This window comes from Myodes glareolus, chromosome 5 (assembly GCF_982192425.1).
Source record: "Myodes glareolus chromosome 5, mMyoGla1.1, whole genome shotgun sequence".
NCBI lineage: Eukaryota > Metazoa > Chordata > Mammalia > Rodentia > Cricetidae > Myodes > Myodes glareolus.
Genome location: NC_142030.1, coordinates 92,488,354 through 92,512,072, shown reverse-complemented (window position 1 = coordinate 92,512,072; position 23,719 = coordinate 92,488,354). Strand labels below are relative to the sequence as shown.

Genomic DNA, 23,719 nt, shown 5'->3' with positions numbered 1-23,719 from the left:
CAAAATAATACTGGAGTGAAGACTGGAAAAAGATTTAGTTGAAACCAGCCGGGCAGTGGTGTCATACACCTTTAATTCCAGCACTTGGGAGACAGAGGCAAGCAGATCTCTGTGAGTTCAAGGCCAGCCTGGTCTACAAGAACTAGCTCCAAAGCTACAGAGAAACCCTGTCTGGAAAACAAACCAAAAAAAAAAAATTCAGATGAAATCAAATTGTCTATCTACTGATTACTGCAACACCTGAGAAATGGAAACAAAGTTTCCGTGCTGCACTCTCTAGTTCTGAATATGATTCATTATTTCTTTAATAAAAAAATTAAGGTGGAAGGAAAGAATTGCCTCCAGTGGGTTAAAAAAAAAGGAGGCAATTGAGGAGGCTACTTTTATTAGTAACACCTTTTGTAGATTCCCTTGACTAGTATATGTAGGTAAAAAATAATTCAACTTAAAATTTGTAACTGAAGAAAAGCTATAAAACCTTGTGCTTCAGGACAGAATTTAGATCCATTAAAAACATCAATGATTTCTGCTCTTCAGCATTGTACTTGGATCTCAGTTTTAGCAATAAGATAAGAAAAAGAAACATGAGCTAAACTGAGACTAGATAGCCAAATTAATGTTGTTGCAGGCAATATTACAGGCCTAGACAATTTACACGCTATAGAAAACCTGCTATAGAGGCCAGAGAGATGGTTCAGAGGTTAAGAGCAATGGCTGCTCTTCCAGAGATCCTGAGCTCAATTCTCAGCAACAACATGGTGGCTCACAACCATCTGTAATTAGATCTGGTGCTCTCTTCTGGTGTGTAGGCACACATGCAGGCAGAACACTGTGTAATATAAAAAATAAAAATATTAATGAAAGAAAATCTGCTGTATATAGGAACATGATACAAAGTCCAGTACTGTTTCCATTTACTGGCAACAACCAGACAGTCAATCAATAGGAGACGCAGTAGATTACAGCAATGTGCATAGTGGCAGCAGAAATTGTAAGGTAGATTGAATCAATTCCCGCAGGGTGGAAAAAAACTTTCATGAGGAAAGATATGGAGCATTATTGAATTATTGAAGGATGTTAAACCTAGTTAAAACCATGCATAATTCTACTTTTTCCCCCAAATCCAATGTTTCTGACCTAAGTTCAGCAGAGATTTCTGTGGAATTGGACAGACTGACAAAATTATAATTTTCAAAGTTTTGAGAAACAGCTTGAGAAGAACAAGAGAGAGAGGGGCCGGAGAGGTGGCTCAGTGGTTAAGAGGACTTGCTGCTCTCGCAGAGGATCTGAGTCTGATTCCCATCACTCAATCCTTGGCTCACAACTCCAGCTCTTGGGGTATGCAAAGCCTCTGACCTTGGAGGGCATTGTGTTCACATGTGCATATCCCCCAACAGACTCACACATATACAATTATACAATTATAAATAATACATATTTAAAAGTTTTTAAAGAAACATGAGGTAGACTTGCTTTTGTTTTATATTACATTGAAGTTCACTTTCAAATAGTAAAATATTAGAACAGGGATTTGAAAAAATAGTGGACCATATATAGATAGGAATCCTAGAAATAGTCCCAATAAAAACTTTAAAATTTGGTAATTATTCAGGCAGCAGATCGCTAGAAATGGACTGCTCAAAGAATGGAGGAATCGATGTTCCCTGGGAGGAAAATGAAGCTAGAGACTTACTTCACACCGGGGGAAAAAAAAATCCATGGAGTTTCAAGCCTAAAAAGTGAGAAACAATGCTAGGGCAGAGGGTGGGAGTAGGGCGACCACCGCAGGAAGGAATCTCTGTCTCCTGAAAGTAGAGACCATAGAACACAAAAGGTTGAAATAAGAAAAGACACCAACTAAATCCTAATTATGTTTCTATGTTGTAAATGACCCCACTTAAGGTTAAGAGACGAGCCAGAGAGCCTAGCTTATATTTGCAACATGTCATAACACATAAAAGATCCATCTCAGAACATGCAGAAAGACTTGCAAAGTGACAAATCACATCAGAAGTGGTACAGAGGGTGTGAACGATTAATAAAAGAGGAAACCAAGACAAGTAGAAGTGTGGGAAGAGCCTCAAAACCAATCATAATCAGAGAACGACAAAAACAGAAGGAAGGGCCGTGTCATGCAGATCAAGCTGACAAAAATGGAAAAGTCTACCCATGGGAAGACAGGAAAACTAAAATGCAGTTAGTGCAGCAGCTAGTTCAGAGACAAGCATGCAGGATGTGGCTTATCTCTTTAAAAATTCATTCGTAGCTGGGAGTGACGGTGCATGCTTTTAGTCCTAGCACTCAGGAGGCAGAGGCAGGAGGATTTTTGTGAGTTTGAGGCCAGCCTTGTCTACAGAGTTCCAGAACAGACAGACCCTGTCTCAAAAAAACGGAATAAACAACAAGATCATTCGCTGTATGACCCAACAACACTAGCTATTTACCTGAGAGAAAGCTTGATGAATTTACACAGCAAATAAGAAAAAAATCTCTGGATGGCTTCAATTATGAAAACCCAGTTCTAAAAAAATAGAAAACAGTTTAATGTCAGTTAACTAGATTTATACCATCTATCAGAACAGGCAACCTCAAAAACAATAGAATTTAAAACTCAAGGTCCAGAGCCAGTGGAGGTAGAACACACCTGTAATCCCAGCACCTGGGCATTAGAGGCAGAAGCAGCAAGAGTTTGAGGTGGGGGCCCTGAGAAAGCTTGGTGGGTAAAGAAACTTATTTCCAGGACTGATGACCTAAGGGGCTCACAAGGTAGAAGGAGAAAACTGGCCCTCTAAAGTTATTCCCTGAATTCCACACACACACACACACACACACACACACACACACACACACACCTAAACAGTTCAAAGTTATCTTTAACTATATAGGGAATTTCAAGTCTCAAAAACCTTGTCTCAAAGCAAAAAATATTCCACCCCCAAGAGAAACAAAACCAAAAAAGTAAGTTCAAAGATGGCACACATGGTTTGCTGTCGTTTTTATTGTATTTTAAAAGCAGATATCTCTACTCAAAGCGGTGTAGACATGAATGATTGGAGGCACTTTGTGGGGCTCATACCTGTAGTCCCAGCCTTGGGAGGCTGGGGCAGTCAGATTCTGAGTGGCAGGGCGGTGAAGTCCGGTTTAGAAAAGAAAAGTGAATCTTTGGGAGCAATGCCGTGCGCAGGAAGAGCACACATTTGGAAATCTGGGTACACTCTCTGGAGAGGATTAGGTTTTTTTTCTTCTTTTTAACGAAGAGTACTAGGGTGTGTTTGCACAGAGGTAGGAATGATCCGGCAGAGAGAATGAAATAATGGGTTCACAAAGAGCAAAATTCTGGAAAATTGGAAGGTTGGGCAGCAAAGCACAAGATGAAGAATTTGTGAGGTGTACAGCAGGTATAGCAACCTAGGAAAGATACAAACTGGATGTGTGGGTAGGTGGTTTCGTCAAGGGGCTTGAATCAGCTTTGATTAAAAAACCAAAGCGGACCTGCAATCACAGAGCTTGTTCTTCCTGAAGCTTGGATCATACATCACAGCTCCTCATGAATTCTAACCTACCTAGTGAGTCCCAACAGTGTAAAATTCCAGAAGATAAAGTGAATTTCCCAACTTACACCGTTTGGTGCCTGCTCCATCGAGCTGGGCCAGATGGTATTTGTTTGCGATCAGTAGCCGCCTCTCCGACAGCTCACGTCACATCAGTGTTGTTGAAGATAATGTATTCGCTTCTGCCGTGTTGCAGAACGTAGGCACGCTGGTCTGTTCTGGTTCTGCGCTGCTGATGACTATAACCTTCTAAGTAAGTGACAGAATTTCTAAGTCGCTGTGCTTCTGCCTCACAGGGTGGTTAATGCCACCCTTAGCTAGTGAAATGTACCCCCAGAGAGGCCAGAGGTTCAGACTTACCCTGGAGATGCAAACTCCACTTGGGATTTCTCCTGTCATCTGCTCTAATGGCGCCAGGGCTCCCAGGTCTAGCTCCTTCCACCCATCCCCCGCCCCCACCCCCATCCCCACCCCACCCCACACCCCTCTCAATCACAAATGTCTTCACTTTTTTTTTTTTCTTCAAAGCGCCAAGTGTCCATCCTAAGACAAATGGCTGTCACATCTAGTTCCCCAACGTCGATTTCTTTAGGACATGTTTCTTAGTAATCCCTGAAGATTTGTTTGGGAAGAGAGGCCACCTATGTTTCTCTCTCTCTCTCTCTCTCTCTCTCTCTCACACACACACACACACACACACACACACACACACACACACACACAAATGTACAAGCATGCACACCCATCTCGAGCGTGCAGCTGTCTGGAGAGAGTCGATGCTCACGTAGATGGGTTTCTTTGCTGCTCAACGGATCCCGGCAGCAGGTGAGAGCTTGCTTCTCCCTTCTACTCTGTTCCCTGATCCTCCTCCGCCAGTCCCACCCAGCTCCTCAGCCCCTCCCCTCAGTATCCCTGTCCGAAGGGTGCCTCTGAGTCTCACTCCACCCTCCTCTGCAGGAGCCAACCGGCAAGCGGCAGTTCTGGACTAGGAATCCAAGCACATAAAAAACCGCTCTGGACTGCCGTGTCTGCTGGGCTGGTGCTTGCGCTACTCCTCTGGTGAGGGTCAGAACTCCAACTGCGCAGCTTAGCTGGGTTTCCAGTTCCTGTAGGCAACGCCCATGGTCCTGGACTGCGCCTTCGAGGACATCCACTCTCTCCACTTTCAGAAAAGTTTGGACAAAGTGAATTTGGGTTGGATTTGGGAGATGGCAGCGGCGTCCTCTGCTTTCCTCCTCTGTGCCACCTTTCAGAAGCCCCCTTCTCCAACCCCCTCCATCCTTGCCGCACTGACACCCAACTCCCAGACCCTCCTTTTCTTTCCGTGATTCCCTGACCTCGGTGAGGGTTGGGGATGTCAGTTTTGTTCCCTGCTGGTTTCATTCTCCTCCCTATTCCTATCCACTGAACTTCACCCGTTTCCAAGCCCTCACCCGCCCCCCCCATTCTCCCCTCCTTTTCTCGCCACCTCTACAGCTTTCTCTCCCACTCCATTTTATCTATTCAATTTTTTACGGCCCCCCCCATGGTCCCTCCCTCCACCTTCCTAATCTTCTCTCCCTCAAATCCTGACCATGGATTCTGAGTCTTCTTTGACCGCCGCTCCCTCCCCGGGGGGCACTCTGTCTGTCCCCAATGCTACCATACCCTGGCTGGGCAGGGATGAAGAACTAGCCAAGGTGGAGATTGGTATCCTAGCTACTGTCCTGGTTCTGGCCACAGGGGGCAACCTGGCTGTACTACTGACCCTGGGCTGCCAGGGCCGCAAGCAGTCCCGCATGCACCTGTTTGTGTTGCACTTGGCCCTGACTGACCTGGGCGTGGCGCTTTTCCAGGTACTGCCTCAGTTGCTCTGGGATATCACCTACCGCTTCCAGGGCTCTGACATCCTCTGCCGGGCCGTCAAGTATCTGCAGGTGCTCAGCATGTTTGCTTCCACTTACATGCTGCTGGCCATGACGCTGGACCGGTACCTGGCTGTCTGTCATCCCCTTCGCAGCCTCCAGCAGCCCAGCCATTCCACCTACCCTCTTATTGCTGCCCCCTGGCTGCTGGCTGCCATCCTCAGCCTCCCTCAGATTTTCATTTTTTCTCTGCGAGAGGTGATTCAGGGCTCAGGGGTGTTGGACTGCTGGGCAGATTTCTATTTTCCTTGGGGGCCACGGGCCTACATCACCTGGACCACCGTGGCCATCTTTGTGCTACCCGTGGCCATGCTCATAGCCTGTTATAGCCTCATTTGCTGTGAGATCTACAAGAACCTTAAAGTGAAGACACAGGCTGGCAGGGAGGAAGGAAAGGGCTGGAGGACTTGGGAGTCCTCATCTTCTGCCCCCGCTGCGGCCACTGGAAGGCTGCCGTCCCGGGTCAGCAGCATCAGCACCATCTCCAGGGCAAAGATCCGAACTGTGAAGATGACCTTTGTCATCGTGCTGGCCTACATCGCTTGCTGGGCACCCTTCTTCAGTGTCCAGATGTGGTCTGTGTGGGATGAGGATGCCCCTGATGAAGGCAAGTATGCGGCTTGTGTGAGGTGGTGAGGGAGGACAGTGGGGCTAGGATAAGGACCACAGTCCCTCCCGGGGCCAGGCAGGATCTTAGTGATGAACGGGGTCACTAAGAAAGCCGATGTTTGTTTGTCTTAGAGTATGCTCTCCAGCTACAACAAATGCCTACCTAACATTTACATCAAAGAGGCTTATTTCTCACTGTCCTAGAAGCTGGGAAGACTGGGAGGGCTCTTCTTATAAGTGGGGACTCTGAAGATTTCCGGGGAAGTGAAGAACACCCCCTGAAAGTGACCAACCTGGCTTTTCTCATGGACATACTCTTATGATAACAAACATTTTTTTCCTTGAAAACCCATTAGCGTATTAATCAGCAAGCCCCTATAGTCTAATCCATTTCCATATTGGCATGTGACTTTGAGGGCTCTGTTTCTAAGACATGAATTCTGGGGGCAGACATTCAAACCAGTCCTGCCTCATGTGGTCCCATCCAGCCCACCAAAGCTGTGTGAGTGAATATCAATTATGTGGAATTTCTTGATTTTCAAATTTTGGTTACTTATTTAACAATTTAAAAATACTGTGTGATGTGAGTGAAAGACAGCCTTTGTTCTGGAACAAGGCAGAAATCAGTGTGGCCTCCGTGGGGAAGAGATGTTTTGGTAGATTTGCTCAGCCAACTTCTGGTCGCTACATTGGCCTTTAGGATCAGAGACTTACCAGAGCTGAAAGGGAGTTTCAAATAACCTGGTCCAGGATGGCAAAGTACAAGACTGTCTTCTCTCTTAGTGCACGTCCCTTCTGTGTCTGGACATAGCTCTGTGGTCTTTCTCAGTAGCCTCTTCCAAAGAGTTCGGGCTGGCCTATGCCAGCCTGAGGATCTCAACTTCAACTCCTTCATTATGTCACCGAGGAAAGGGAGGCTCAGAAAGGAAGGGTCTGTGACTTGGCAAAGCAAAGAGCAGCCCAGTCTTCCAGCTCTTTGTCTTTTTCTTTTAACCCATTGCTTGCCTACAACCCTGGCTCTTCACTTGGCTCTACATGTGAACCTGCATGGTGTTACGGAGTAGCTTTCTCTACAGAAGAGGGTTGCTTTTTTTTCTTACCTGAAAAACAAAATGAGACTCTCCAAGAAGACAGCTCTACATGGTGACAGGGAATGACATCAACCTCCTGAACTTCAAATGCTGCAGGTGGCTCAGGCTGACCTAGGGACTCACTGTGTAACCCAGGTTGAGCTTTTGATCTTCCTGCCCCTATCTCCTGAGTGTTGGGATTGCAGAACCATGCTTGGTTCTGTCTCCCTTCTTGACTGTCCCCTGGACATTAGTCTGGACACAAAGGTGTTTGCAAGTCTTTCTGTAAGCAATGAGCATATTAAACCCAACTTACTACGAAGGCTCCCCCTGTTCTAGCCAAGGATAGACTAATAGAAAGGGCTTCTTGGTACCAAGTATGTGAACCTGCATGGTGTTTCGGAGTGGCTTTCTCTACAGTGCATCTGAACAACCCAGAACTCAGAGAAGCCTTAAAGACACTGGTCTAAAACGCCACTGCTAGTAGGTGATGGAACCAGGACTTGATTCAGGGGTTTTATGGGCCAGCTTTATCTGCTACATGATTTTTCTCCCAACAATTACACTCTGACCACTGACAACAAGGCTGGAGTAGTTATTTGCCCTTGTTTGAAGGATGTGTGGGAGGATGAATTCTGTTTCCTCCATTAGGTAGTGTGGTTTCTTCCTGTTTGCCTGCAAGATCCATCATTATTATGAGCCTGTCCCCAATACACTGTGCACAGAGAGTGATTTCCCGTGGCCGAGGGCCTCTCTGAACTAGTGCAGGGACAGAACAGTGTCTTACAATGCACTCTCAGAGACATGAAAGCTCCATGGGCTCTGATCACTGCCTGAGAGTTATGTGTTCAGTACACCCCATTCCCCCAAGCCCCCCCATGTCTTCTTGCCCCTGTGGGCTATATTCTGCCTGGACTGGGTGTGGGAGATCTTCCCACAAGGGCTGAGAAGCAGAGAATCCATGGAGTCTGATGTTTCTCCATGGTGCATTCCCAGCCCCTACACTGTGCCCAGCTCAGATGGACCAGACCAAAACATGCTTCCTAAGGCATGGAATGTGTGCACCTGAGCCAAATGGCTTTGGCTTCTGTCCCTAGGACTTGTGTCTTTTATTAAATGTTCCCACCCTACACCCTCTCTATTTTTGTCCCAGCCCTACCTTGAGTACACCTGAGGGGGTTATTCCTGATCGTCAGAAGCTTTTGTTATGGCCTGCAGGGTAAACACATGAGCTAGACCATGGAGGTTGGTTAGCGGTGGAAGCTCTGGTGGGGTCCGGGATCTCCACTTTAGAGACAGAAGGATGAAGCAACGGTTCTTGTCGACTGTGCCAGAAGAACTGGAAAGTCTGCTTGTGAGCTTCCTCCCAGGCCTGGCCATGCTGTCAGAGATTCTTCAACCTCTGTGAAGAAGCTGCTAGTGAGCCAGCTGTGCCGCTGCACGGATGTGTCTGGCAGGAGGCCAGGGCCATCGGATCCACAGTTCTGCCCGTGAGAAGTGTTTCATTAAAACTCTAGGAAGAAATTTGTATGTGGAAATGATCTTAGTGGAATTTTTCACCTGTCCATTTTTGCCTGACTAAGAAACGTTTTCCCCCATGAGAGAGTAGATTCCGAGAGGCAATCTGAGAACAAGACCCAGATGCAAGCAGGTGCTCTGTGTCTAGCAACTGACCCTGCTGGACTTGGAGATGGTGGTCACCTAAACACAGGTATTTTCATTACAAATAAGAACAGAAACAGAACATCTATGGAGCAATAATGAAAGTAAGTTTACAGTCAGGGGTCCCCACGACATGAGGAACTATATTAAAGGGTCAGAGCACCAGGAAGGTTGAGAACTGCTGAACTCGATGAAGATTATTTGCCTGACAAGCAGATAAAGACGGCTGAAGTTACCCAGGGGAGAGCTGACTGTCTTTGGAATGATACATTTTACCTTACCATGTCTGCGGGTCAGGAATTTATACGCCATTTTGTTGGATCCTGTGACTCAGAGTCTCTCACAGGGAAGCAGTCATGGTGTCAGCCAGGTCTATTGTCATCTGAGGGCTCACCCGGGAGAAAATCCCCTTTCAAGTGTGCTGGTTTCAAGTGTGTGGGTTGGCTGGCAGGCCTCAGTGCATAGGCTTGCCACATGGGCATTGGTTTCTTGCCGTGAAGGCCTCTCCACAGGCCTGCTCTTAGCATGGCAGTTGGATTCTCCACGTAGTGAAGTTTTAGAAGTTTTATCCCAAGGTCTTCTGGTCTATTGCTTTGGACCCGAGGAGAAGGAGAATATGGTGAGCAGAGCATATGGCAAGAATGCTCTCTAGGAAACAGAAAGACCAAAACCTCTCATTGTTGTTATTGTTTTGGTTTTTCGAGACAGGGTTTCTTTGTGTAGCCCTGGCAGTCCTGGAATTCACTCTGTAAACCAGGCTGGCCTCACACTCAGACATCCACCTGCCCCTGCTTCCAAAGTGCTTGGGGTCAAAGGTGTGTGCCACCATTCCCGCTTAAAACCCACTCCTAATACTTTCCCTACTATTGCTGTTCAGCATGCATCAAATTAGTTTATCTTTGGATTTCATTGGATTGGAATGTTTGGTTTTTAAAATTTTTGTTTGAGTTACTGATTTGAGTTTCATACTGAAAATAATCAGGGTTGCGTATAGGTAGAAACTGCTTGTTCATTCCTGCTACCCAGACCCAAATATTATTAATTGCAACTATATTGATTGCAATATATTAATTGCAACTAAATTGAAACTATATTAATTGCAACACTGCTTGGCCTATAAGCTCAGGCTTCTTATTAACTAACTCTTCAGTCTAAAATTAACATATTTCTGTTAATCTGTGTATCACTACAAGGCCATGGTCTACCGGTAAGGTTCAGGCATTCCGGCATCTTTCTCCTTCAGTAGCAACATGGCGTCTCTTTGACTCCGCCTACTCTCTCTATGTATCTCTGTTCGGATTTCCCTCGTAGCTTTATTCTGCCCTGCCATAGTCTAAAGTAGCTTCTTTACTAACCAACTGTAATAAAACATATTCACAGCATACAGAGGGGAATCCCACATCAGTTGGGGAGGTGGCTCAGGGGGTAAAGTGTTTGCATGCAAACCTGAGGAGCTGAATTCGGGTCTCCAGCATTCATGTAAAAAGTCTAGTGTAGTAGTGGGATCCAGTGCTGGAACAGGAAGTGCCTGAAGGCTTTCTTCCAAATCTAGGCTGTCCAAGTCTAGCCAATAAGTGGGCTCTGAACTCAATCAGATGTCCTGTCTTAAAAAATAAAAAATAGTAAGGTAAATAGTGACAGAGGCAGACACCTCACATGACCTTCCCACATGCATATACAAACATGTACACCTGTATACACATATGCACACACATATATACCACACATACATGCATCAAAAATACATTAAAATAATTATGTTGTTGAATAGATTTTGGCCTGGGATTATGAGAATAGAATTTCCAACAAAATCTGGAATGGCCCTGTATATTCTTCTGTCATTTTATGCTACATATTCTTACAAAGCAACAGTTTCAGCATTGACTATTATAAATTTGAAATATAATCAACTCTGGAAAACATTGAAAATACATTGTGTTCTTCAATATCAAATACTTGGCTAAGATCTGCTTATATGAAAATTAACAAGCACATTCGTCCCATTGTGCATGAAAACTTGGTTTTGTCTTTAATAAATGTAGATCAAAAATTGTTTCAAAATAAATTTCTTGAACCACAGAGAGCAGGAGCTCTGATTTAGGGAAGAAAAACCCAGAAAATTTACACTGTAATTTCAATGACAGACATTTTGAAGAGCAAAGAATGTGGGGAAACCAGACTCCCCTGCCCCCTGCCCCCGCAAAAAAGTCCATAGCAGTTACCGAGAGAAGAGAGATGGTGGGAAGACCCCCCCCTTCTTGGCAGCCATAAGATAATATTTTAGAGACCCCTGTTGTTTCCATGGCTTGGTGGCCTAAGATCCTCTATGAACTACATGCTCAGGAAATTCAAAGCAGGGGCTCAGAGTTTATATGCTGAACCCAGTCAGCAGAATACCGCCAGGCTGTAAGAAGGAAAATAAATCAAAAGCAGGCGGTATTGACGGTCAGTGATGTGGAAACCTAGTCAGAGCTAGAATCTGCAAATGACATAAACCTTGGCTCCAAACATTGGGAATGGGACCCATTCAAGCCTGGTTTGGGACCAGTGTTGGCGACTGCACTCCTGAAGGGACTCCCCCAAGGATGACCAGCATCTGAGATGCAGCCAGTGAAGAGCCACATACTGGCTGAACGAGAGTCAGTAACCTAATCATCCAAAGAGCTACCAAAGCTGAGAATAGCATCCACAGCATGGAGCTCGACCCTGAAGAATCCCCCAGCATCTTACAATTTGTAAGGGGTCTCCAGACCTCTGGGTGTCAGGGAAGGCTTGCCAAGAGGCGTGAGACAGGAACGCAAGCGAACAGACCATCCTGCATTCGTACTCTGCGCCCCCACCCAGCTGGCTTCCTTTCACATCCCGTATTTAATACCCAGTGCCAGCTTGCCAGGCCAGCTGCACTCTGCTCTTGTTCTCTCTCTACCCGCTCCTCTTTCTGTAAGCACACAGGCTGGTCAGGGTAGGAGGGCCTCTGTGTCTCCGTCCTCTGAGCTGGGGTGGTTCCAGGTTAGCTGCATTTCCTTACCTTTCTCTTTTTGTTCCAACTTTAGCTCAAACGACCCACTCCACCCCGACCCCACACTTTTGTCCCTCCTGTCCCTCCTACTTACCTTTCCCTCCTCTATTTTCTTCAGCCACCCAGCACTAGTCTTACCGTTTTTCTTTCCTACCCATACCCACGCTAATAAATTCATGCTTATAGTACTATCAATTCTTCTTTATTATCTAAAATTATTGGTACCTAGGAAGTGATTGTTGTTTAACTACGACTATATTTTCATAGTAAGCCTATTCCTTGAGTGCGATTGTCTTTCCACAATTCCACTCTCAGGGGAGACGGCTCCTGGTGCCCTGAAGTCTAATAGAGGAAAATGATGTCCCAACCCCACTATCACGCGTCTTCTCTGAACACTGTAAATACATCTACTGAAAGAATAAGAGTGAATGTTTAAAATCCAACCAATGACACAACCCCACATGCGCAAGTACCAACCCCAAGGCATAAGAAACATGAAAAGTCGAGGAAGAATGACTCCAATGAGACCGAATTAGACAAAAATCCCACGCAAAGAATTTGAAGGAATGACTTTAATCCTAGAGAGCACAAACTCCCAAGTGAGTTTCAAGAGAACACAAAGAGCTGAAGGAAAACAATACAAGACGCGAAAGAGACCAAAATATTGAAAAAAAAACATAAACTGAATATTGGAAATTAAATACTAGTAAGTCAACAGAAAAATCTGTGGAAGGCCTCAGCCAAGGGGCAGACCATGAGAAGAACAAAGTGTCAGAGTTTGGAGACAAAATGGAGGAGCTGGAACAACCAATGACTAAGGTAAATCAGTAAGGAAGGGTGAGCAAAACATTTGAGATCTAAGGGATCGCCTGACCTAATCTACAAACCATGGGCATAAAAGGAAGAGACAAAAATTCATGCTAACAGGCATAGAAAACATTTCCAATAAAGCCAAAGCTTCAAAACTCGCCTATCTGAGGGAGTTGCCCACCCAGGTAAAAGAAGAATTTAAGACACCAAATAAGACCAGAACAGATCTTCCCCACATTGTATTGTAGAGTACCTTGGAAGCAGCAAGAGAAAAACATCAAGTCACACAGAAAGACAAGCCCGTCAGAGCAACAGGAGGGCTTGTAGCAATAAGTTTCAAGCTCCGAAAGACAGCAGTCACCTCAGCCTACAGTCCACCATCCTCAAAGCAGAAAGAAAGCTTTCCATGATGAAAACAGGCTGAAGGAAGCCATGCCCTCCAGGCTACAGTAGATGCTGAAGGAATCCTTCATATCAAAGAGAAAAATACAATGACTTTGTGATTCTGATCAGTCAATGTTCCGTTTGTCTACCTGTATACCCAAGGAAGCATACATTTTTCTTGGGAGAAAGGGGACCACAGAGAACGTTTCAGAAGGCCTGCGTTAAGTTTAAGACTGAACTAGCTACAGAGTGAGCCAGGATCAAAAGAAAAGGAATGAGAGAAGGCTCAAATTAGAGACTCGTGGTCCAGATTTTAAAGCAAAACCTTTTTCTTCTGTTTGGACCCGTCCTACCCGGGCAGTGTTTATTCTTCTAAATGGAACTTGAACCAAACCTTATCACTACGGTTACAAATCAACTGAAACTGGGCCAGTGAGACTGGGACTCGGGAGCTAAAGGTCAAGCCTGAACTGCGCTCTCTGGCTATAGAACCCCAAGTCAATCTCTTTCCCCGTCTGGGACTCCATGCCTTCATCCACTCAGTGGAGACCCAGCTTCTGTCCTGTGCCCCCCGACCCTTGAGCTGCCATTCTAAGACATTTTGTGCTTCTCTCTCTCTCTGCAGATTCCACCAATGTGGCTTTCACCATCTCCATGCTTCTGGGCAACCTCAGCAGCTGCTGTAACCCCTGGATCTACATGGGCTTCAACAGCCACCTGCTGCCACGTTCCCTGAGTCACCGTGTCTTCTGCAGGGGTTCCCAGCCCCGGGTGCACAGGCAACTCTCCAACAGCAGCCTTGCTAGCCGCCGCACAACACTGCTGACCCACTCCGGTGGTCCCTCTACCCTCCGCCTCAGCCTTAACCTCAGCCTCCAGGCAAAGCCCAGGCCTGCCGAGTCACTGAAGGGTTTAGAGCAGAGGGCTGGAGAAGCCATCGTGGAGACCAGCATCTTTTAGAGAGGATTCCCTGGAACCCGGCTCTGCACATCTCAGGCATTGGGAATGAGGAAGAATAGGGTTGGTGGTGGTACTGAGCAGAGCCTAGTTTGAAGCAGTCTAAAGAGGCTAGAATGGCTGCCACTACCCTAGGTATCATGGCAGCCTCTAGTGAGCACTGGCCATTCTCTCTCAGTTTTAGATTGCTGGAAACCAGGCGGGTCAAATTCCCTGTTTCTTTCACATTCATAAGGGCACCCACAAGTGTACCCAACTGGTGGATATAGAATTCTGGATGGCGCTATCAGCTCAGAGGCTTGCCTCATGACTTGGCTAATTGTCCCCATTCTAACCTGACTGGTACATCTCAGTGCCACCGGGAGAGAAGAGAAGAGAAGAGATTATTAGAAGAAGAACAGGTGTGTGGGAATTCCAGCTACACCCATCTGTCTACAGAAATGAGGCAGTTTGATGGTGATGTGGTACCTCGTACCCGATGATGATGATTTGGGACTGATACCAAGTAGGGACAAAGTAAATGCTAGCTCTTCTCCTACTACTGGATGGGTGGCCTGGGAACACATCCTGGGTTCTCAGTGGTATGGCTCACTGGTGCTGAGACAGGGAGAAGGAGCAGAGGGAAGGCAGAAAAAAATGGTCACGATACAATCAGGAGAAGGAATAAGGCTGAGAGGCCACAGGCCTAGGATCTTCCTCCTCGTCTCCTCCAGACTGTGTGGAATAGACTTCCTTTCTGAAAACAGCTGACATGGTCCTGGCTCTAGAGGTCACTGAGGTTCTAAGAGAAGCTGGAATCAAGGTCTCTGCTCTGTCCTGGGAAGCCACCTCCACTTCCAAGTCTCAGCTTCCTCACCTATAGCGAGATGGCCTCTAGAGTCTTTCTCGGCTCTAGTCGGCCATGACTTTGCAAGGCCGGAATGGGTAATAGCACAAACCCACAAAGGGCATTCTAGCCAGCAGGCTCTAGGATTGCCCCATTTTCATAATTGCGTATTCTCCTTTACTTCAGTTCTGCTAGGTTCCACCACACCAGAGAGGGTCCCTTTGACCTCTGCATTGCTGAATCCTCCTGAGATAGGAAGAAGAGATAGCGAAGAAAGGTGAAACCTCAGGCCTGGTCCCACTTTTCCTGATTATTTCCAGGGGAGCTAAAATCTTAGAGGAACTTCCCTGCCTTCATTCTGGGTCTCAGGGACAGCCAAGATTATACAAAAAGCACCAGTCCGCAGCAGGCCAGGGCAGCTGGGTCCTGGTCCTGGCCTAGCAGTGACTACAGTCAGTAGCGTGCTGAGCCTGGCTAGCTCAGTAGGAGAGTTCAGACGACGTGGGTATACATGCGGTTTGCAGTCACGATGGATCTGCAAGCTTTTGAGGGAAACTCTAAGGGTCAGGCTCGCTCCCCCATGCCTTGGGGATCTCTGAAGAGTGATTGTGCCTCTGTAAAGACACTGCTCCTGTGTCAGCTTGACACAAACTATGCTCATCTTGGAGGAGGGAACCTCAGCTGAGGACTTGCCTTGAGCAGCCTGGTCTGGGCATTTTCTTGGCTGGTGATTGACGTGGGAGGGCCTGGCTATTGTGAGTGGTGCCACCCTTGGGAAAGTGGTCATGGGCTGTATAAGAAGGAAGACTGAGCTGAAGACATCCATACAAGTAACATCATACAGACTGGGCGGTTTATATTTATTTAGGGAATATATATGTATGTGCATATATGTATGTAACAACCATTGATGAAAAAAGAGGACATGAATTTGAAAGCGAGAAGGGAAGGGTATATGGGAGAGTTAGGACGGAGGAAAGAGAAGGGGGAAGTGATGTAGTTATATTATAATCTTAAAAAATAAAAGAAATTACTTTAAAAATTAAAAATAAGAGAGAAAGCAAGCCAGTAAGCAGCCCCCCTCCACGACCTCCGCTTGAGTTCCTGCCTCCAGGCTCCTGTCTTGAGTCCCTGACTCCCCCAGTGCCAGCGAATTAGTGACCTGGGAGCTGTAAGCTGAAATAAACACTTTCCTCCCTGAGTTGCTTTCAGTCATGGTGTGTATCAGAGCCACTCCGCCCTAAAAAGCCTCCTAAGGATGCTATGACTGAGCAGAGCATCCAACCCTTTGGTACAGAAAACTGGAGAGCAGCAAACGCACACAAAGGGGGAGGGGGTGTTAAAGGTGTGCAAGGCAGTCAGGAGGGAGTCACCCACGCTCTCTCTGTCCTGAGGCTTCTGTTGCCTGGGGCAGCCCCAGACTTCTAACTGCTTCTTCTCTGCCCATCTATCGTGCGGATCTGGGCTTGGGACGCACACCGCGTCCAGTCAGTCCAAGTAGTTGAAGACATTCCCTTCCCTGCTTATGTAATCTTCTGCACCTCGCTACCCAACATCCCACCTTCTGACCGCAGTCCCTGGCTCTGCTGCCTATAGCAGAGAAGGTACTAACGAATTCCTTTGCAGTGTGACTGGGACTCAGAAGGAACCCCAGTGTGCATCCCAAAAATTTGGGTTTGTGTCTTGCTCTTTGTCTTCCTGTATGAACTCAGCAAGTCACCGATTTCTTCCTGCAGTATTGCCTTTATTTATGAACTAGAAATGACAATGCCACTTTGTTGGGAGAGTGTTTAAAGAAGTCTCTACTAGTGTCACAGTAGGAAGTGACGGTCTCTCTTAGGCTGAGGCTAGAGGGGCAGCTCCCAAGCCCTTGGGCCTGGAGAACCTATAATTCAGGAAGAAGAAAAAGGACCCCGGACCCAGGTTGGCTAACACCCCATTCTACCTACTCTTTGTCTCCAGTAGTCCCCTACTCCTGTACTTTCTCTATGAACTGCACAAGGAAAATTTACTTGTGGTTGTCTTTGGGGCCCCAGCCGTTTCTCCCATGGGAAGACTGCCCTGAATCTTTTCCAGAAAGCAGGTTCTACAACAAGACCAATGTGAAGTGACCACACACTGGACCTGGGACCTTGGGAGTCCACTGTATGATGTTCCTGGAACAAAGGTGAATCTGGCCTAAGGCCATGAGTGACAGCCTGTGTAGCCCCGAGGGAGTTCTCATAGACACTGTGGATCAGTGAGAGAGCCTCGCGTGGGATACAAGCAGGTGGACCTTGTGGGGAGCGAGCCCGATTAACACCGGGATAAACTGAGTCACACTGCTTCTACCTTCGGCACACGGATATACAGTTCACGTCACCCTGTGCACTGTGGATCCCTTAAAATCTACAGATGAAATCTGGGCCTGCATCCACAGGCTGCAACCTCGGCTCTACAGGAGGCTGGAGGATTGTAAATTCAAGAAGTGCCTGGGCTACAGAGCAAATGCAGGGCCAGGCTGGATGTTTTAGCAAGACCCCATTCTGAAATCAAAGTAAAACTAGCTGGGGCATAGCTCAGTGGCAGACCAGTCCTTTAGCAAGCAGCAGGCCCTGGGCTTAGCCCTCTGACCCTAGTATTACAAAAATAAACAAAACCCCAAACTTACATAGCACTGGACATAGGGGCACACATCTGTTATCCCAGCACTCAGGAGGCAGAGGCAGGAGGATCTGTGAGTTCAAGGCTAGCCTGGTTTACTGAGTGAGTTCCAGAACAGCCAGGGCTATACAGAGAAACCCTGTCTTGAAAAACCAACCAACCATCCAACAAACAAACCAACCAACCTAATCGGAAACAACCATATAAGAATAGGACACCAGGGCGGGGCAGAGATGATACTGATTTTTTAGGAGGCTGACCAGTTAATTATAGGAATTCCTCAGGATGGATTTTTAAGTTATTTGGTACCAGCAACTGATTTCCTAGGTGACTATGCTTGTGTTTTGTATGTAAACAGGTCTAGTCTAAAGTGGTCACGCAGCCGCCGCGGTTCCCTGCTGGGTCCAGACCTCCAAAGTCCAGGTTGAAATTAACCACTACAACTTTTTAATATCCAGAAAAATCCCGTGCATGTTTATTCTTTTAAATAGTGATAATGGACTTCACAAGATAAAATTAAACCTGATTTATTGAGCAGGCAGTATGGGAGTTGGCAGGGAGGGTGGCGAGGAAACTGCATCTGCAACCACAAGGTGGCAGTGTGGAGCTGAAGGAGCAGGTTCTGCGGCCCTGGGTTGGACTGGGCAGCCCTCTGGCCTTAACAATCAGGTTGAAGCCCCTTCTCTAGGCAAACATTACTGAGATCCAGTGTAACACACGCGCACGTGCACACTACACACTTCTCACCCTCTCCGTGTCCGGACAGCCTGAGGCAACAATGAGCCCCAGGAGCAGGCTGGAAGAGCCAACCTTGAGAGTGTTGGTCCCTCTTTTTCCCAGGTTCTCTTGAGACACCACACTCTGGGCTTCCTTCTATCTAAGGTCCTGGAGGGTGTACCTGACAAAGCCATCTGTAGGACTGTTTGAAGGAGTAGGGTACCTCAAAACAAGAACAAAACCAAAAACACACAAGGGGAAAAAAAAAACCCAAAACAACAACAAAAAAAAAAAAGAAAAAAAAATGGAAAAAGCAGTGTCTTTTTACTGCTGAGCTCTGATCTTGCTGAGCCGAGAAATCCATGTTTGCAAATCCTCGCTGGCGTTGAGTCTAAAATACCTCTCACCCTGGTGGGTCCGGTTCACCAGTGAGATGGTCTTGAAATTCTGCAGCAGTTCCGCGGAGGCATTTGGATGCCTGCTCCTTAAGAGCAAGAATTCACGAGGCAGGGTCTCTTGGTTGTGGTCCATATTTTCAGCTTATAGACAGACACACAGCCATCGATTGACTGCTAAAGCAAATCAGTGTCTCTGCACCTTATTACGACACAAGTCGGGGAAACTCTTATCCAGTACCTCCCACAACGGAGGATCCAAGAGGAACAGTGTGAGGGTTCCCCGAGGCAATATTCCTTGAGCACGCCCCTCCTCGAAGGGTGGTTCCTTCTGCAGACCTGGGCAGCCAATCTTTTCAGTTCACGGAACTGTCGCAAACAAAAGCTCCTTGATTGCCAGTGGAGCAGCCTGTGACTGAGGGTGATACTGAGGGCTACAGCCGTTCTCTGTCACCTACAACCTCACTTCCCTCCGTTTCAGCTACAGCCAATTGGAGCTGAAAACATGAACCAAAACAACCTGGAAAGAAACAAGACGTTTAAAAATGCACACCATTTTCAACGATGTGATGTGATCTTGTACTGTTCTGCTCCCTCCTTTCTCCGACACGAATCATCTTTTTGTCCAGCAAATCCCCGGCCAATCCCATGTGTTAGCTCTCAGTCACTTAGGAACTACTCTGGTTGTAACATTGTCTATCACAGGGTCTCACGCACCAAAGAAGAGATGCCAATTTTATTACTGTTGTTTCATTTTATCATTGTTATCACCCATCATTGGCACCTTTAACCTGCTGAGTCATCTCACTTGCCCCATTTTATTTTTGTAATATTTTTGTGTGTGTGAATATATGTGTATACATGTTCATGTGTGTGCATTTGTGTGCATGTGTTGTATATGTGCATACATGCATGTGGAGGCTTGAGGGCAACATTGGGTGTTTTTTCTTAACTGCTCTCTAATTTTTTTGTCGATGTCTATATGAGTTTGTGTGGTACGTGTCCACACATATCCAGGTACACATGAACATGTACTGTGCATGTAGAGGCCCGAGGTTAAAGTTGGGTGAGCCTGGAGTTCACCAGTTGGCTAGGACGGTCTGTCCGTGAGTCTGTACTCTCCATCTCACCAAACACTGGTGTGCAGGCACACTGCCTGGCCAGCTTTTACAGGCCATATACACTGGGTATCTGAGCTCAGGTCCTTGTATGTGTGTGGCCAGCCCTTTACCAACTGAGCCATCTCCCTAGCCCCTCCATCTTTTATTATTACATTGACATAGGACTTCTCTCTGAACTGGAGCTCACTGATTGGCTAGACGGATGCCAGCAAGCCCCAGGGTCCTTTTGCTTGTATATTCTTACCAACTGAGGCACCTCCCCAGCCCCAAATTTTCATTTTTTTTCTTCTAATGGACTTGTGAATTGAACTCAGTGCTTCACACTTAGACAAGCTCCTGACTGCTGGGCTATAGCCCCAGCTCAACTTAAGCAAACTTTAAACTACGTGCTTAGATTTTCTAGTGACTGTTGGCCTTTCCACTGGTTAGAGTATTTATGTATGTTATTGAAGCTTCTATTTTTTTGATATTAAGACAGGGTCTCAATGTTTGCCCACGATGGTCCCACTTTATCTCACCTTAGCCCATCAATGGACATGGCTGGCATTGGTCAGAACAGCTAAGGCAGGGGTTCTCAACCTTCCTAATGCTGTGACCCTTTAATACAGCTCCTTATATTGTGGGGACCCCCAACCATAAAATTATCTCATTAATACTTCATAATCATAATTTTGCTAGTGTTATGAATCATAATGTAGATATTTTTGTAGACAGGAGTTTACTAAAGGAGTCAAGCCCCACAGGTTTAACATCGCTGATCCAAAGTCATTGTAGATAATAAGGGAATCAGCTGGTTGTGAACAGTCTGAGGGGGACCATATCTTGGACCTTACAGTTAAATATTACATAACCATCAATCTCAAATAAGCCATTTTTACTCAAGTCAAGAAAAAATATATTTTGTATTTTATAGGTCCAAATAAAACAAAAGAAATGGATATTAAATTTTATTGAATTAAATTTTGTAAAATTTTCCCCTGAACAAACCAATTATGATATTGGTAGTAGCAACTAGGATTCAATCGGTCATTTTCTGTTTATAAAAATCAACAGATTCTAACAATAACAACAAAAAAGCCAGGCCTAGTGCACACACCTTTAATCCCAGAGCTCGGGAGGCAGAGGCAGGTGGATCTCTTAAGTTTGAGGCCAGCCTGGTCTACACAGCCAGTTCAAGGACAGCCGGGACTACATGGAGAATCCTTGTCTTGAGAAACCAAAATCTGTTCAAAGGTTGGCTGACGGAAGGCTTTCTAAAAGAACTATTTGAAAATCTGGGAGCAAGGCAGGCTTACTCAATAAAATACATCTACTGAGAGAGATACAACACACCCCTGGGGGCCTAAGGGACAAGCAGGTCTCAGCAAAGCACTAAAAATGAGAGGAAAACTAGCTTCTTCCAAACTCCAGGCACCTAGCCAGAATCTCCTCTGGGTCCTGACCTCACTTGGATTGAATCTGATGTATCTATCCATCACCTCTCACCTGCTCGCCCTTCAGCCAAACCCTTGCTGATAAATAGAATAGAGCTCGTGGCCATTGTCCTCATTGCCTTGACCCTGTTCTCAGGCGTAACCTCCAGCCCCTCTCCACCAGACCCTTAGTGGGCCTCTTGAAACTCAAATTCTGCCCTGAGTTCTTGCCTACCCCCGAATAGGACAGAAGTTTCCACATGTCTCATCGTCTCTTAGAGGCATGAAATATTAACAAGTGGTCTTTCCTGTCACCAAATGACAGGGCAATGATTTTGTCTTGAATTATGTGACTATGAAGAAAGCCACCAGTTACGCCAGCATCAGTCCTAAAAGCCACGAGTTCAGTTTCTGGGCTGCGGTGAACCCTGCTCTCTCCACTCAAGAGGTTGTTTGAGGTCTAGATGTTTAAGATTATTTGCTGGGATTTCATGCAGGGTGTGTGTGTGTGTGTGTGTGTGTGTGTGTGTGTGTGTGTGTGAGAGAGAGAGAGAGAGAGAGAGAGAGAGAGAGAACAACTTCCAGGAGTTTATTCTCTCTTCCACCATGCGGGTCCCAGGGATTGAACTCAGGTCATCAAATGTGGTGGCAAACACCTTTACATGTTGAGCCATCCAATTAGATTTTAAATTCTAGATTTTAAAAGTATACATGTATCTGCTTATTTTATGTGTGAGGGTGTTTTGCTGCATCTATGTCTGATGCATGACGATGCGGGCTTCAGGTGGTGGCCTTACATACGGCGCTGTGAGGATGCCCTGCGCCTTCCTGGCTTTGCCCGCACACACATCGCTGGGGTGGCTTAACTTTCACGGTTCGCACCAGGGACCCTGATCATCATCAAGTGGAGAGCAAGATCGCCAGGAATGAGGGGCTCCCTGGCAGGTAGGGGGTGGGCCGACCAAGCTATTTGTGTTTGTGTTGCCGTCATCTAGGGAGATATGGAAACAGTTCCTCTTCCAAAGCAGGCATAGATGGCGAGAGTGGACAGAGACGGAGACGAAAACAGAGGCGGCACAAGAGAAAAACAAACAAACAAAAAAAAAATCCCAAAAGGGATAGAGAGAAAGGGTGGTGGGTGGCAGAGCTTCCAACAATGGGGAAAATCTGGCCAAGGGTTCAGGCACTGCATCTTCATCCGGAGACATCTAAAACTAGTGAAAAGCATACAGTAGCTGGGCATGGATGCACACTCCTGTTTTCCCAAAACTAAAGAGGCCGAGTCAGGAGGATCATGAATTTGAGATTAGATATCAGCATGGCCTACACAATGAGACCTTGTCTTAAGAAGGGGAAGACAGAGTAAGGGTGGCGGGGAGAAGAAAGATGAGGAGGAGGGAGGGGGAAGAAAGGAGGAAGAGGGAGATACAGTAGCACACTAGGCTTGATGCTGGATAGATCTTGGGGACAGGGAAGTCATCAGAGTCAACAGGCACATTAGAGACAGCACGCCCCAAGGCAGGCTTACAAACCTCACACGGGTTCCAGGCTAAGGCTATCAAATAGCGCTGGGTAGGTCACATTTTTTTTTTTTGAATCCTGGTTTTTTTATTCTGTAAGTCAGGAGGGGTTAGCAGTGGTTTCTGAGGTGTTTGCTACCCAGTCACAGATTCTGGTCATGCTCCAGGAAGCGCTAGGTCTGAGATAAGGGGGTTAGACCTCTCCTGCTATTCTCTCTCTCTCTCTCTCTCTCTCTCTCTCTCTCTCTCTCTCTCTCTCTCTCTCTCAGAACCTGTGAGCAGCACCCTCGGTTCCCACAGGCCCTGAGACCCAGTTGAAGGTAAGTCAGAAGGCCAGAGCAAGTTCCAGCCTTTGGAAGCAATCCAGAGATAAGCCATGGAGAGGCAGTGAGGGGTGAAAGTGAGGGTGAATGGTTCCGGGAGTCCAGCACCCCCTGGAGCAGCAGTTTCCACTATGGAGAGTGACATTGAATCTCCAACCCTTGAGATTAAAAACCAAAAAGATCAGGCTAAGGGTGTAACTCAGTTGTAGAAAGCACTTACTGTAATACACACAAGGCCTGGCTTCTGGCCCTGGCCCTGGGGGAAAGAGAGAGAAGAGAAAGGATGGCAGGCAATAGAAAGAAAATAAACAGGACCTCTAGTATAGAAAGCGAGAGGGTGTTGTTCCTGTTGGCTCATCTGCAGCAGCAGAGAATGGAAACGGAACCATCACCAAGGTTCATGTCCTTTCAGAAGCCCACACACCCATGCAGATCTCAGACATGAAGAAAGGTCCCATGTAGCGTGGAGGAGGCAGCTTCCGGAATCCACCAATAACTGGCCACCCAGTACGAGGCACAGCGGCAGCATAGGCCGTGAGGTAGAGTGGTCTAAACACACCATCACTCACTGACTGAGAAGGACCCCACAGCTCACTTCCTCCAGGGACTGGTTCTTCCTTGAGAATGAAGAGACTCCAACCTCCAGGAAAGCCCCCTTGTCCACGTAACTCTTCTCCGTCCTCTGTGTGACGCTGCAGGGTGTGTGGGTAGGAGGAAGGGACACTAAGCACTAAATAAGGCTAATCTACAGCGACTTCAGCTCATGACAGAGAATGGCAGGGAAGAAAGAAAGGAA

At 46.6% G+C, this 23,719-nt stretch overlaps 1 protein-coding gene across 1 annotated transcript; it reads left to right on the top strand.

Annotated features, from left to right (window-relative positions):
• The first annotated feature begins 4,514 nt into the window (after positions 1-4,514).
• Positions 4,515-15,993, top strand: Avpr1b (arginine vasopressin receptor 1B). The gene is made up of 2 exons (XM_048431102.3): positions 4,515-6,062; positions 13,635-15,993. The coding sequence occupies exons 1-2, from the start codon at positions 5,126-5,128 to the stop codon at positions 13,967-13,969; spliced, it is 1,272 nt and encodes a 423-aa protein (XP_048287059.3). The 5' UTR covers positions 4,515-5,125; the 3' UTR covers positions 13,970-15,993.
• Positions 15,994-23,719: the final 7,726 nt, after the last annotated feature.

What these genes read in the sequence shown, in the direction of transcription:
- Avpr1b (XM_048431102.3), top strand. Translation starts at nt 5,126, where the DNA reads ATGGATTCTGAGTCTTCTTTGACCGCCGCTCCCTCCCCGGGGGGCACT. An exon ending in TGAGGATGCCCCTGATGAAG is followed by an intron (nt 6,063 to 13,634) that starts GCAAGTATGCGG and finishes CTCTCTCTGCAG; the next exon opens with ATTCCACCAATGTGGCTTTC.